The 15,876-nt window shown below is 44.6% G+C and overlaps 1 protein-coding gene across 6 annotated transcripts in view; it reads right to left on the reverse strand.

Annotated features, from left to right (window-relative positions):
- The window catches only part of OSBPL5 (oxysterol binding protein like 5), a 202,603-nt gene that overhangs the window by 21,254 nt on the left and 165,473 nt on the right, over nucleotides 1-15,876 (reverse strand). For all 6 annotated transcript variants that reach the window (XM_075425237.1, XM_075425238.1, XM_075425242.1 and 3 more), the window contains 5 exons: nucleotides 14,330-14,501; nucleotides 8,918-9,137; nucleotides 3,789-3,973; nucleotides 2,288-2,369; nucleotides 764-862 (listed from right to left, as the gene is read on the reverse strand). In XM_075425237.1, the coding sequence (XP_075281352.1) occupies nucleotides 764-862; nucleotides 2,288-2,369; nucleotides 3,789-3,973; nucleotides 8,918-9,137; nucleotides 14,330-14,501 (758 nt within the window). The remainder of the gene's footprint in view (nucleotides 1-763; nucleotides 863-2,287; nucleotides 2,370-3,788; nucleotides 3,974-8,917; nucleotides 9,138-14,329; nucleotides 14,502-15,876) is intronic.

Here is a 15,876-nt window from a genome sequence, read left to right on the forward strand (position 1 = left end):
TTATATATGCAAACTTTCTCCCCCACCCCATATTTTCTTGTCCTTGTGCATTTGAGATTAAGATAACAGGTACACTGTCAGCTTTTCAACACAATAGATGACAGTGTAGAACTTTTTGGCAGCATCTGAATAACCTCCATAAAATTGATGCAGTGTCTGAAATAAAATAAAACAAAGTAAAAACTCTTTGACTAAATAGGAAAAAAATGTATGTGAAACAGGGAGCCCTTGTACAAAAGTCCACACAGTCCTCAGATCCCCTTATTAACACTGTAAATCTCAAACTAAGTATTTTCAGGCCAGTTTACTTGTGAGCTCTGCCCTTCATTTATCCTCAAAGATATAGAGATCAGCCCCCAATTTACTCCTATTAAAATCATTACAGAAAGTTTAGAAATAAAGGAAAGTAGGATTTGATTATGTGTTTTATGCCCCTTTTGACAGAGGCAACACAAACCATGTTTTATTAACAATAAAAAACAGTAGGGCAAGAATCCCATGGAAAAGTTCTTTACTGAAGAGGCTAATGTTAAACATGTGAGACCTGCTTTCATAGTCCTAAGTGCCCACCAAAGCTCACATAACCTCTGTAAATCTACAAAGAAAAAAGATCAGCAGCTAGTTTACCCCATGTCCCACTCTGGATGTTTACACAAAACTCCAAGTTCCTCTCCTAGGGTGAGCAGAGGACCGTGTTGCTACGCACAGAGCTGCAAGCGGGTTGCTGTTTGCAACACCTGGGCACCCAAATAAAGCAAGTTACCTGTTCCGCTATGTAAAATGTGTGACTGTTCGTCTGAGGGTGAAACCAACAGCAGCGAAACGTCTCTCCCAGAATAGGGTTGTATGGCTTTTTTATTCCCTGAAAAACAAAGTAATCAAAACCTGCTACAAATGAAGATTTGCAATACAGCTCTACAGAGATGGCCACAAAACAACGTAATAATTTTCTCCCTGATGTTTTAAACTCAGTCATAGAATCACAGAATAGTTTGGGTTGGAAGGGACCTTTAAAGGTCATCTAGCCTAACTCCCCTGCAGTGAGAAGGGACATCTTCAACTACAGCAGGTTGCTCAGAGCCCCGTCCAGCCTGGCCTTGAATGTTTCCAGGGATGGGGCATCTACCCCCTCTCTGGGCAACCTCTTCCAGTGTGTCACTATCCCCATTGTAAAAAATTGCTTCCTTATACCTAGTCTGAATCTACCCTCTTTCAGTTTAAAACCATTACCCCTTATTGTATTTCAACAGCCCCTGCTAAAAAGTTTGTTCTTGTAGGCCCCCTTCAGGTACTGGAAGGCTGCTATAAGGTCTCCCTGGAGCCTTCTCTTCTCCAGGCTGAACAGCCCCAACTCTCTCAGCCTTTCCTCGTAACAGAGGTGTTCCAGCCCTCTGATCGTTTTTGTGGCCTCCTCTGGACCCGCTCCAACAGCTCCATGTCTTCTGTGTGCTGAGGGCTCCAGAGCTGGACCCAGGACTCCAGGTGGGCTCTCACCACAGTGGAGTAGAGTGGTAGAATCACCTCCCTCAATCTGCTGGCCATGCTGCTTTTGGTGCAGCCCAGGATACAGCTGACCTCCTGCGCTGCGAGCACACATTGTCGGCTCATGTCCAGCTTTTCATCCACCAGTACCCCTAAGTCCTTCTCAGCAGGGCTGCTCTCGATCCCTTCATTCCCCAGCCTGTATTGATACCAAGGATTGCCCCGACCCATGTGCGGGACCTTGCACTTGGCCTTGTTGAACCTCATGAGGTTCACATGGGCCCACTTCTCAGTAATCACAAGAATCAAAACTGAAGAACTGGTTACATATATCCTCCTAATCTAATATTCTAATCCGAGCCACGGATTCCTCTGCTGCTCTTATAAACTTAACCTTTGATATTGCCTGATCAAAGCTGTACAAGATGACCAAACTTTATTATTTCTGCTACTATATGCAGCGGGTGGATACTGATGAGGAAACATGGCACTACAGTACTAATAGGTCTGGAAAGAGAAAGGAGACCTGCTTTCAGTGAAGGGAAAAATCTTGCATCGGAGGACATGTTACTTGTTGACGACTAGTGTTGCCTTCTAACTGTCCAGTGCAAAGGCTCTGAGGTTGACCAACACTATTTTGCATTCAATATTCATTCCAAAACCCAACGCATGCCATTTAAAAGTAATGGTCAAAGTCTTCTGAACAAAAGAGGTAAAGGATCAAAGGAAAGGCCATACAGAAACACACAACCAGAGCAGAAGATTTCAATGCCCATTACAACCCCAACTTCATGCATTCTTTTACCTTTGGCTTCTTATAGAAGCCAGACAGATACCACCTCAAAACTTGCTTCATTCGACTGTATGGATCATCTTCAAGGACAGCCCTGCAGGACAGAACATAAAACGCTCTTTATACTGTTCACACATCACATCATTTCATACCAGTATAATGACATTAATTTCAGTAATATTTCCCCAGTACTAAAGGGAAGTAGCTCTTCTGTGCTGCTGCCAGTGAAAAAGGTGTCTGCCAGCAGTAAATTTTTTTTTTTTGCTAACGTACATACAACACACACATAAACTCTTAAAAAGCGGCACCTCTTGCCCTGCACTCCTGCAAACAGCCTAAGAAAATTTCTGGAGTGTATCAGGTTTGATTGGACATTCAGGTATGTTAATGTGGGACTGCCACTCACACTGGCATTTAGTTACAGCTAATAGTACTGTGTGAGTTATAAAAACAATAATACTTATGCCACAAAAATCAAAGACAATTCTATTTTTCTCTCTTTTTCTTTGTTTCCCTCTTCCTTAAAAGACGTTTAAAGCTGATGTGCTACATGGCCTCTTTCCGTACTTTCAGATGTCATACAATAATTTACGTTGGAAGGGACTTCTCAAGGTCATCTCGTCCAACCTTTATCCACTCAAAGATGAAGTGGGAAGTAAACATAGAGTTCCTGGTATTTCCAACCATTTAGTCAGATTTGAAAATCAAACTGGATAAGTTCTTGCAAAATCCCTTTAAAAGGATCATCCGAACCACGAAGAGGTTTATTTAACAAAACCTCCAAAACTCTTGAAGTTTTCTTAGATCTCAGCACTGAGGAGAACCATTTCCTTAACTTCAGATGTAGCAAATACCACAAACAAGGCTTGAAAATACCAGGATTCTAAAATTACCCAGAGGCAGTGGAATAAACATGAGTAGCTATTGCTGCTATTTGAATATTGCACACACTGGTTTTAAAATACACCAAGCATATCTCATTGAGAAGGTTGGTCCTATCTGCAAGCAAAACATTTTCTATTTTCTACTCTGCTGCTCCCAGCAGGTTTCTCTCATCAATGGTGTTAAAAGATGTTTCTTATTTGTTTATCAGCCAACATAATTATATTGCTTTTGGGGGCAGAAGTGTTTGACAATTCTGCTTGCTCTCATTCCCCTCTGTACATGAGTACACCAGAAGGTGGCACAGCTCTGTTGCGAGATGCTCGAAGGCATGCACTGAATCCCCATCAGTTCCAGCCAATGCTGGCAAACGTGCATACGCAAAGGTAGTTCCGTCTGAAGTTTAACTGTTTTCCTTGCTCCCTTGCCCCTCAGTGGCAGCAGTCCATCTTTAAAAGGTCACTGCAGATGGTGCCTGGCTTGATTTACATTGAATCCAGCGACCTGAGTGCTATTTGGGAGCCTTTCAAGCATGCCAACGCACCCCAGCCAGCACCAGGCTAACACTGACACACATTTTCACAAATGTAAGAAAAGTGCCCACGTCGGGCACACTCTGCGTGCTGCTTACTGGGAAAGCAGGTCAGCATGGTAGTAGTAATCAGAGAGCTTGTTAAGGAATGAGCGTGGCTCCAGGATGAAGGTGGGCAGCACCACTCGTGACAGGTCCATACCGGGCCGCAGCTGTTTCAGCAGGATCCACATCAGGCTCTTGTTCTCCTCAGAGACAGTTTCTGTTTGAGACGATTCACCTGTCTACAACGGGAAAACGGAAGTTCAGGCAGAAACAGGAAAACCATTTCTTACGGGTGCATTTACCTGGAGGGTCTGAGCTCACCCAGAAAGACCTGCCCCTGGCACAAAGGTGAATGCTCAGCTACACCACTGGAAAGAGACATCAGCTCTGCCTCAGGAGAACTGAATCCCCAAAGCACTAAAATGAGTGGTACAGAAAGCCCTGGGCCTCTGCAAGAGCTGGCACGAGGCCGTCAGCACACCTCTGCTGCGCTCCGTCCCAAGCCACTGCCTCCACACATCTCAGGACTGCGATGGGGCAACCTGGACCAACATTAACCAAGGGGACTCTGCACTGCAGTCCCTCAGGAGGTGGGGACATGCCCAAGGCTGTTAAGAGCATCACTGCGGCCTGGAGGGATGCAGACAAGAAGCTCCTCTCAGTCCCACTCTCAGCAAATGAGACACTGTAAGAAAATATATTCTACATATAGAAAAATTTAGGAGACAAATGAGTAATCCACAAAGAATGGAAGCAGTCCTCCCAGATCAAAATACACCAAACTGGTAGTGTAGGTACGGTAAAGGCCCCACCGCCAGGCGATGTGCACACAAACTGCCACACCTTCCAATGCTGCTCAAGAAGTGCAGGCAACAGTAAAGAAGCCAGGGATTACGTTGTGGTTTCAGCTATAACTGTGTAGCTCCTCTGCATTCAGTGGGGCTACATGAGGTTTAACATTTCTCCTTCCCCTCTGCTCTGCCCTAGTGAGGCCCCATCTGGAGTACTGTGTCCAGTTCTGGGCTCCCCAGTTCAAGAAAGATGAGGAACTACTGGAGAGAGTCCAGAGGAGGGCTACGAGGATGGTGAGGGGACTGGAGTATCTCTCCTACGAGGAAAGGCTGAGGGAGCTGGGCTTGTTCAGCCTGAAGAAGAGAAGCCTGAGAGGGGACCTTATAAATGTTTATAAATATCTCAAGGGTGGGTGTCAAGAGAATGGAGCCAGACTCATTTCAGTGGTGCCCAGCGACAGGACAAGGGGCAATGGGCACAAACTGAGGCACAGGAAGTTCCGTCTGAACATGAGGAAGAACTTCTTCCCTCTGAGGGTGATGGAGCACTGGAACAGGCTGCCCAGGGAGGTTGTGGAGTCTCCTTCTCTGGAGATATTCAAGACCCGCCTGGACAAGGTCCTGTGCAGCCTGCTGTAGGCGGCCCTGCTTCGGCAGCGGGTTTGAACTAGATGACCCACAGAGGTCCCTTCCAACCCCGAACATTCTGTGATTCTATGGGGGAATGGGCCTTTCAAGCCACCAGAGAAAGAAAATGAAACTACATTTTCAAACATGAAGGTCATTTCAGTGCATCCTAGGCATCATAATTTATCAATGAAAGAGAATACTTAGGCTTTCTACTGGTTTTAGGCAACAGCTTTCTATGAGAAAAAGGGCACAGATCCACTTCTGGAATGGACTTTGGTTTGGGAGAGGACACACAGCACATCCCAGCAGGATTTGCAGATGGTGTAAATCACTAAACGCTCATTTTCACCACCTGAGCATTCCCAGCATCACCTTTTTGGCTCCCCCCAAGCAGCCCTTTTACTAGTCACGCAGAAACACACTCGGTCCAGCTTGCAGGCTGAGGGGAATTTCAGATTGAGGAACAACAAAACTCCTTTCATTTCATTGCTTTTCCATCACCATACCATTCTTCTTGTGACAGCCTGAGGCAATACACAGCTTGAACCTCCAAGAAGAAATGGAAACCATTAAAGCACACAATACCACAGCATCAGCTGGGGCTTACAATACATATGGGTCTGTAAGAACTTTCATTATTTATCCAGGTTCTGAAGCGTGCATGTATTGGCAATATAAACTAATGCCGTGTTGAAATGGCTATACAAAGTGTTACTCAGAATGAATCGCTGCAGAAGGGATAGATGAAAAGGGAAGGAAGAGAAGGTGCAGGAGGATGAGATCAAGAAATTTCTGGTTTGCTTTTCCTTAAAATACATCACCCTCAATAACCCTTTTGTAACTTGTTAAAACTAAAAGCTTGGAAAGAAAAGGGGCTTTGGTTGTCAATCTGCCTACTCAGGAGGTGTCTTTTTTATATTCTAGACCAACTTTTGCAATCTCAGAGTCCTTCCAACACCCGTCTCTGCCTTCACATTCCTACTGCAAACAAGGCAAAGCTGGAATGTCAGATGCACAAGCACGCACCTTTCAAACACACACAGATGCACATTCATACATGCACGCCTTTCAAACGAGCTTTCAAAACCAAGCTGAAAATTTAACAGTGACAGTTTGCATCTGTGATCTTTGTCCTGCCAAATCTGAACTGTACACACAGACTGAGGGGCAGCAGTTTCAGTTTAAGATGACCGTTGATTTTACTGCAGGTTGCTCAGAGCCCCGTCCAGCCTGGCCTTGAATGTTTCCAGGGATGGCACCTCCACCACCTCTCTGGGCAACCTGTGCCAGTGTGTCACCACCCTCATTGTAAAAATTGCTTCCTGATATCTAGTCTGAATCTTCCCTCCCTTAGTTTAAAGCCATTGCTCCCTGATCTATTGCAACAAGCCCTGCTGCAAAGATTTTCCCCATCTTTCCTACAGGCCCCCTTCAGGTACTGGAAGGCTGCTATGAGGTCTCCCCGCAGCCTTCTCTTCTCCAGCCTGAACAGCCCCAACTCTCTCAGCCTTCGTTGGCCTGTGTTTACCTTGACACATCTCCACGCATTGCTGATAGCAAACTATGTCATTGCATACAACTCACTTTTCCGTATGATGCTGTCACCAGTGAGATAAAGGCTCAACAACCAGTTTTATCTGTGTGTCCCAGGTGATGACAGCCCCATCTCTTGGCCAACAGCAGCAATCTAACACCTAATGGCCAAGGCTACATGGCAATTCTTTTTGATAGCGCACTGGATGTTACCTCTGCCTGAGCAGCCACGCTATGGTTAGCCCTATTTTACGCTACACAAAGTGTTGCTCTACAGCAGAAATTTTAGTCCTTTCCATTTGGTTTGTACTGCTTTTTTATTTTAATGTAAAAGTGCAGAGAGATCTCTCACTCTCACATGCCCACACGCACACATCAATGCTGCCTGTAAGACTCACTCAAACACCAAAGTATCAGCCTGCCCTACCAACACTTCTAGGACAAGGTCATTTCAGATTAAGCAGCCGATAGTAATTAAGTTTGCCTTCATTTTGCTGTTGCTTAGTTGCTCAGTTCTATTCAAAATCCCCTGTCTGGACCTAGTTACCATTTGCTGTGTTTGGGGTGGGATTTGAGGGGAGAGATGCACAAAAGAGAAGTGGGGGTTTTTTTGTCTCTGGAGGCAACAGTTCCATTTGCAAGCACAATTTTTACAGCAGGGGCTTGCACCTCACACCTGACATCTGAAATGGCAGCAAACATCTGCTACCTGGATTGGTGGCTCCAGACCACAAACGGCTGCTCTTGGGGTGCTTGGGCTGTGGAAAGGAGGAGGCAAAACTGAACAATTCCTGCACCTCTGCCAGGTGGTATGGCAGCGATATTTTTTTGTGATCTCTCATGTAGGTTGTCCTGCTATAAGAAGTCTGTGGAGAAATAAAGAGGCATAATACAGTCTGCGTGTAGGACACCTACCCGTTCTCAATGTCTTAAGTTATCACTCAGAGAAACACAGAGTGTAACTAGAATATATTTAAATATATTTGTTTTCTCAGTATTAGTACTACACTTTCAGGAAAACATTGAAAGAGGAGCATAAGGCTGGTGAAGGGTCTAGAGAACAATGAGGAGCAGCTGAGGGAACTGCAGCTGTTTAGTCTGGAGAAAAGGAGGCTGAGGGAGACCTTATCGCTCTCTACAACTACCTGAAAGGAGGTTGTAGCGAGGTGGCCATCGGGCTCTTCTCCCAAGTAAAAAGTGATAGGACAAGCAGAAGCAACCTCAAGTTGCACCAGGGGAGGTTTAGATTGGATATTAGGAAAAATTTCTTCACCAAAACGGTTATCAAGCATTGGAACAGGCTGCCTGGGGAAGTGGTTGAGTCGCCATCCCTGGAGGTATTTAGAAGACGTGTAGATGTGGCATTAAGGTACATGGTTTAGTGGTGGACTTCGCAGTGTTAGGTTTATGGTTGGACTCCATGATCTAAAGCGTCTTTTTCAACCTAAATGATTCTGTGATTCTATGGAAGAAACAGCTTTCTCGCAATGCGGTTTTCTTTGAGGCACCAACAAGACTTCAGCTTCCTTGTCCGAAGCAATAGGCAAGGGAGTGCTCAGAGTCCTCCCAGGGCTGAAGCAGAGCTCCTCCGCTGCCTACCCAGACCGATTCTCACCCAACACACCTGGCTCACCCAGCTCTCTACTGCTGCCTTCCTCAGAGGTGTCACAGTGACATCCAGCTAACAACGGCTCTTCTATGGAACAGAAACACATCCTCCTGCTGTTAAATGACATGAGAAATGTCTTTCCTACAAGAAACTGCCCTTTAGGAATCAAGTGGCTCAAATGCTCCATTAGGACACACAAAAAGGATGTTCCATGCATAATGAAAAAGGGAAAGTATCATATTTTGTATCACGCAGGGACTGAGCATCCTAATTAGCCAGGACACACGCCCAGAATAATAATTCCCCCTCCCGCTGGCTCCACAAAGCACCGTGCCAATGCTCTGTGGCTCTTTAATGCAATAACTGGTTAAAGCAATCGCTCCTGCTGGAAACACGCCAAAGCACAGTAGCAGAGCTGCTGTTCATAGTGCATAATTATGAGACCACATGATAATTCAACATAATTTAGTAGAAAGCTGTGCATTGCTTTATCTGCAAAACACTGGAACTCACAAAGCTGGTCTGTAACTGCCATGTATCTAAAAGGCTGAATGACAAATACTGTGAACAGAGACATTTAAGAGAAACAGACAGTGATTAAAATAATTTTTGTCTTTTACCTCCCCAAATTCCTCATAGATCTGTTCAATATAAGTCGTCCCTTTCCTTCGCGGAGAGACCTCTCCATGGATTTCTGACTGATCGCTCTCGCTTTCATTTGTCTTCCGGCTGTTCTCATGCGTTTCGTTCTCCGACTCTTCTATGTTGTCTCTCTCGGACTTGTCCGAAAAAGCATCATTTTCCAAATGGTGGTGGTTCTCCAGGGCTGAGTCATTCAAACTGCAACACACAGTTCATCACTTGCTTCAATTTGATCCACAAAGCCAGATTACTTAAGGGCTTTTAGATAATGTAAAAACACTCCCCAGGACTCAAAATAGGGTGTGCAGCCCAGGAGAGTATAAGACATTGATTTCCTGAATAGCAGGGTTTTAATCACGGAAACAGTGAGATATCTGCCATCAAAATTCCCCCCTCCAAACTGCACTTTGCAAAATCTGCTACATAGCTCCACTTACCCACCCTTCCGTAGAATTGCTGCTGGCTCCAGATGGGAGCCCACATACCGGAGAGATACAGAGCACACACTAACAATTGCACACTGCTGATCAGAGAACTGAAGTGTCAGTCAGGAGAGATTTTTCCCTTTACGGAAGCAAATCAGTGGACTGTCACATACGGGAAAAATACGGCATTACGGGATACATTTTCTCTTCAGTACTACCACACCTTGTTTCAACAGGTGGTGGTCCTAAGTCAGCCCTACACCAGAGAAGGCAAGTTTAAAAATCAACAGCAGCAAGTATTTTCACACACATGCACACACACCCCCCCCCCCCCCAAACTAACCTGGGGAATGTGCTTCCCCCAGGTAAGCACATGTGTGGAAGAACTGAGTTGACAGCACAGTCTAGACAATTATGCGTAAGAATAATACCCAGACTGTAACAGCACCCAAGGGAAAGTGTGGAAGGTGTAGCAAGCTTCATGGTCAGTAATCCAGGCTTTACAGAATGAGGAGAAAGCCAAAAATTCTCTCCCAAGTAGTCTATAGCACCTCCATTTGAAAGTGCCGATGCAGTTCATACAACAGATCGCAAACATGAGTAGGTGGGCCAAAGGTCAGACACTGAAAAGCACTCACTAAATGCCTGTTTTTCCAAGTGATATTTAGCAGGGGCTTCAGTTTTCCCTGTTCATACACGTCTTTGCACACGCATCACCTCTTTCATGGCCTAGCCTCTCTCTCCAGTGTTGACCTTCTCATCCTGACCTTCCTCTGAAAATTTCTTAGCCAAGTCCTCAGGCAAAATTGCTCTTGGAGAGACCAATAAGAAAAGATTTCCAGCTGTACAAGGAGTTTCAGAGGATCTAAACAGGCGCTGGATCTTGAAGAGTTTTGTAACTCCCTGCAGTCCACCTCCCTCTCAAAGCCAGATTTCTCCCCTCAGTACAAGGGAACGTTCTGTTAAGCTTGAAGTCTCTCCATGATGGGCTTTTTCTCAGGCCATTCTGGGCACATTCCAATTTTGATTATACATTAATGCTGAAAGCTCCCATCCCATGTTCTCCCTCTCTTTTTTCTGTTTTTTTTTGAAAGGATAATTAAGCATTGCTAGTTAGAGCCAGATTAAAAGAAAAAAAACAACAGAAGAGTCAGAATACTGAACTGGCAACAGCTTTTCAGTAGATCTCAACTTCCAGCTATGCGTTGAAATAAGCTCATGATTTTTAACGCACCAAGCAAGCCACGTTGTGACAGTCACAGCTCCGTTTCTGGAGAAGCTCAGTTTCCAGAGTTCTTTTGAAAGTGTCGTCTACAGCTTTCTGTGCCTTTAGAAAATCTTTCTTTTAACTCCGTTTGTATATATGTATATATGCATGTATGTCTGTGTGTGTATATAAACTACAAGGTTTTTCAATTTACAGTTTGACTGTAAAATACAACTAAGATCATAAATTAGAGACTCAGTGATCACCACACTCCAGCACTAATAAATTGCTGCTAGACATTATGTGTCTTCATTGTTCTACCGCCAGGATGTTACTTCTTTTTTTTTAAGCTAGCAACCAGCAAGTGTAATGACTGATAATCAAATACACTGGAAGCATAGAGTATAGTACTTGCAGCAGTTTAGATAATAAAAGAGAAAAAAGGGTGAGGAGAGAGCTGTCTAGAGAGATCATCCCACGATTCCTCAGCACAGATACAGATGGTAGGTCCAAGGAGTTATTAGTTGCTCATTGTTTCAATACCTGATTTATTTCTTATTTTTTCAATGATCAGCTAACTATGTCAGTGTTTGTCTGTGGTTGTTATGCTCCCTTACCTAGTGAAAGTTTTCTCCACGAGGTACAAATGCTTGAAAGAACAGTTCATTATAAGGCTTATGGTTCATGGCTGAGAAGTAGCACTTGTTTCTATTTCACATTTTTCAGAAGAGCAAGTGTTTTTCAGTGTCACTTGCCTCACATTTGGGAAATAGGTGAAGTTTCAGCACAGCAAATGACTCTTTTCTTACTTTCTTCTGCCCCTCCCCATTATTTTTCAAGCATTTCAGATTTAGTCCAAGAGAGAATTAAATTCACATGAAATCCCACTCAACTGTGCACTGATTACCCACCAGCCACAAACAAGGCAAGACTTAACACATCCAGAGCCAAGGAGCTGCTCTGGGGAACCAAAGGGAAAACAGATGCTCCTCATTCTGAGGAACAAATTTGAGATGTTGAAGTGGAGCCAGGCTCTTCTACTCCTCCAAACAGAATCATCACTGAATACATACGATATGCTAAAAACAAAAGCCACACCATGAGCTTGAACTAAAATCAATGTAAAGACTTCCCAGGGGCTTCCAATGGGATTTGGACCAGGCTTTAAAAGCTGGGAGGGAATGAGTATGCTATAAGTCAGCACTGGATTTCCACCACAAACATGAATAACTTGGCATTTTTCACGGCTTATTTACTGTTTCAGCATATTGGAGCTGTCTTACACCAGTGCTTTATTCTCTAGGGGCATTCCTGGAACATTCAGTCAGTGACCAGGTCTTCTTTGGGTTTAATACTGCTCTTCTACCCAAAGCAAAAAAACTCATAATCCTTTGGCTTTTGTCAAACAAGCAAACCCGCCAGATTCTTGGGGTTGTTGGAGATAAGACGTGGAAGCCACAAGAAATACAACTTCATATTCAAAAGAAGAGTGCCTGGTGCCCTAAAGGCCTCTTGTCTACAGTCACAGATTTACATAGTACTTTAGCCTTTGATTCACTTGCACAGTTCTCTCCTTCTCATTTTTATATGCTACTCAAGACATGGATTTTAAAATCCCTGTATAATCTTGACTTCTTTCCCAGCAGGAAAGGAGTAAAGCAGCCAGCAGATAAATGCAACTTTAGCTCAACGAAAGATTCGCCTTTGCCAACTCCCTTGGGTTTTGTTCTCCCTATACTATCCACCATGTCCCTTTTCTTTTTCTTTTCGCGACAGAGTAGTTTGGCTAATTTGAAGATAGAGTTAAATGTAATTAACTGGCCCCCTAACAACAGCATGCCAATTTAACTGGTAAGATTCCCTGTAGGGAAGGCATTTAATTAGAATGATTGAATCCCTGTGAGGCAGCCACTGTCAATGGCAAACCAAAAACCCTTTCCTCAGCACTTGCAGTTTTGGTTTTGCATTCTCCCTTGTTTAAATGTTCTTTTTATTTTTCCAGGGATGACAGCAAGTTGCCCCCCTATCCCACAACCGGCAAACTCCCCTGAGCTTTAAGCACTGGGGAAGGTCTGGGTACACATTAAAACTAGTGGCAAGACTCAGAAAGCAGAGTGTATTGGCCAGACAACCAGATGCTGAACACCCAGCTTGAACCAGACTCAGCTAAAATCTGAGACTGTCAGAAAAATCTCGTTCCCGTTGTAGGTACTCTGTCCTGCTGACAACTCTGCCACGTGTGCTACTGCTGAGCCGCACAATTCAATGTTGAACAACTAAGGTGTGAAACAAAGGCATCATTTAAGCATCATTTATGCATCACATTTTGAAGAAATACTTTAACACATTTTAACTCAATCTTCTGCACTTCCTTACAGTATCCATGGGTCTGCCTGAATGTTCTCAGTGCCACAGGCTCCACTTCAATATTGCATTGCTGTATACTCATCCGTCAGCTGAAAGAAAAAGTCCACTGCATCTCTCGATTCATTATCACAGCGAGCACAGTCCTAAGAGACTCTCTCTTAGGCAGAAAGAAATTAGAAATTAAAGTATTATGGAAGAAGCCCAAGAACAACAGAAATATTTGCACTAGGGCACATGCCCTGGTAAGACACCAGACTTCCTTCTCTTCTCCCATTGCATTTCAATAAAGGTTTTCTGCAAACTCTAGCTGAAAACCCAAACAGCAGAACTGGAGAACACGTGCTGGGAATACCAGAGCCTTCCAGAGCAAAGGGCAGACAAAATGCTGCCATCCCTTTGGTCCCACGGGACCAGAGATACCTCAGCACTCTGAAGAGGACTCAGATCCCTTCTGTTGTTATAACAGAGTCTAAGAAAACCACTTAAGGGTGAGGTCCCACTGTGCAAGGCATCATCTTTGCAGACCACAAGAACTGCTACCCTAAAAGCTGTGTAACCAATGGTGCATTGCTGTGAGCCTCAAGAGTCAAATTCGTATCAGCAGAACTAGAAACAGTCACTACATCTCCCAGTCCCCCCTCCAAGGGCCAAGTCTCTATACCAGAGGGATTTTCGAGGTTGCCTGTTTAGCTACAAGCAACAGATAAGGCCTGGGGTTTTTTAATGCTTACAGAGCTCTGATGTGAGTTGTTCCAAAATGCTGCAGTAACACTAGGAATTTGAATAGAAAGAAGGCTGTGGGGACTTTTTTCCCTTATGCAAAAATTTATCTGATGCATCAAGGAGGAAATTGGAAACCACTCAAAACCCCTGCAGAGAGAGAAAGTAATTGTAAAACTAAGGATGCAATGTGTGCACTCTGCTGAATATGACACAGTATTATTAGCAAAGAAAACACATTACTAAAAAATATATCAGACTCAGCCATATGTGCTAGCCAACAGACAGACACTGTTAGTGATTGTGCCTGTGTAACCACAGGCCTCCTCTAGTAGCTAGATTCTGCAGTCTTTACTCAAGCAAGCCATTTTTCATGCCAGCATCTCCAGACAGCATTCTGGGCTAAGCAGGGGACAGAAGAAAATTGTTCATGTACACACAAACACAGCCAAGGTTACCCCTAGCCTGCGTGCTCAAGGTTCAGGTGACAACAAACCCCATATGCACCAAATCCACATATTAGTGACGGATGCAGCAGAAAAACATACCGGCTGGCTTTAAACAGGTCTCCTTAGTGGACTCTGGCCAGATTATGCTAAAGTCAAAAGAATGCCCAAGCATGAGCCATGCAATACTTCTCTGTGCGTTAAGAAGTGATAGCCCCATCTTACTGGAAGAACTCCTGGTCTGACATAGTGCTTGTATGCAAGAGGTGGTTGAGCCCCGCATGCGCAGCATCGCTCGAGCAGTTCATTTCTCCATCCTTTCCCTGCTTGGAGGCACTGAGCCGGAAGAGGCTGGAGCAACGCAGGGCAAGTTCCAAAGCATCCAGCCAGCATCGGCCTGTGAAAACAAGAGCAATTATTTAAGCACAGCAGAGTAAATAAGACAATTCATGCACTGCTTCTCAAATGCTTCTTGCCTGGGAGCAAACCTCATTATAATTCAGGAAGTCACTGTGTACAATAATCTGTTTTATATATATATAACCCCTAGGTTATCTTGCCAGAAATGGTGTGTCTTAGTGGCTGCATGAGTGACACATCTGCACGGGTAATACTGTGGGAAGCTCACCCCAACTGCCCCTTCCCCAAGAGCATCTCTTCTTCTGACCTTCCACAACCTGTTTGCCTCCCCTTCAGCCCCTTCCTGATTTTGTCCGAGATGCAGGAAATGTGTACATTTGCAGTGGTTTCAAATCACCTAGCAGCTCATGTCTGCAATACACCCCAAAAACATGTTCAGCGTTTGCCATCCCCACCACACACGCTCCCCAACAGCAGGGAGATGCCAAGGCACTGCTCTGCGTGGGAGAGGTCCCTGCTCGGTGTGCGATCGCAGAACTACAGGCCGGCTTGGTGGTCCCACGTAGTCTGTAGTGCTGCAGTAACACTCCAAACAAGAGCCAGGATGATCAATACTTGCCAGAGTGATTAAGAGTAGAGGGAGTTACTTGTCAGGCTGTTTATTCTTCCTCTTTCTCTCTGTATTTTTTTCCCTTTTCTCCATTCTTCTGCCTGCCCAGCCCATCAGATAATCTGGGTGGAGCACCAGTTTTTCTTATATTGTCACAAAAAATCTTGACCCGACCGGTCTACTTTTCAAATATGAGAAACCATAAGCACGGCACAGAGACGAGACGAACCGCAGCTCTTATACACAGCCTCACTGGATTTTCTTAAGGCCCGCGTAGGTCCCACAGGCAGGCAGAAAATGAAAAGCACAGGAATTCAGACCGACCCCTCGATCCCTTTGCAATGATCCAAACAAGTCTACAGAGCTGTGCGTTAGTCTTCAAGTCTAACCCCCACAATGCTGGAGTCGCTGTATTCTTGGAAGCACCTGAAAATAGCCCACTTCTGTAGTGCAGTCATTAACGAGGCCAGGACACCTGCACATTTGCTGAAGATTCAAGAACTAAGGTATCAAGGGAGTTATCCTCTAATTTCAAGCATGTAAAACAGAGCTCTTCATTATGCTCCTCAGAATTTATTTTGCAATAATTAGAAGTGTGCTTGAGAGGCAGTGAAGAAAACAAAAAGATTTTGCTCTAGCAATGGCAAGTGCTACAAACAGGTTTTCCCTGGGCCATATTCATTCTTAGGGCCCATTAGGGAAATGTTTCCATTACATTGCATTCTACCACCCACTCAGCATTAAGCATAGGCACAAATCTCACTGGGATCCTGCTGTGCTCTTGGGCAGAATTCCCATCAAC

This window comes from Opisthocomus hoazin, chromosome 7, assembly GCF_030867145.1.
Source record: "Opisthocomus hoazin isolate bOpiHoa1 chromosome 7, bOpiHoa1.hap1, whole genome shotgun sequence".
Taxonomy (NCBI): Eukaryota; Metazoa; Chordata; class Aves; order Opisthocomiformes; family Opisthocomidae; genus Opisthocomus; species Opisthocomus hoazin.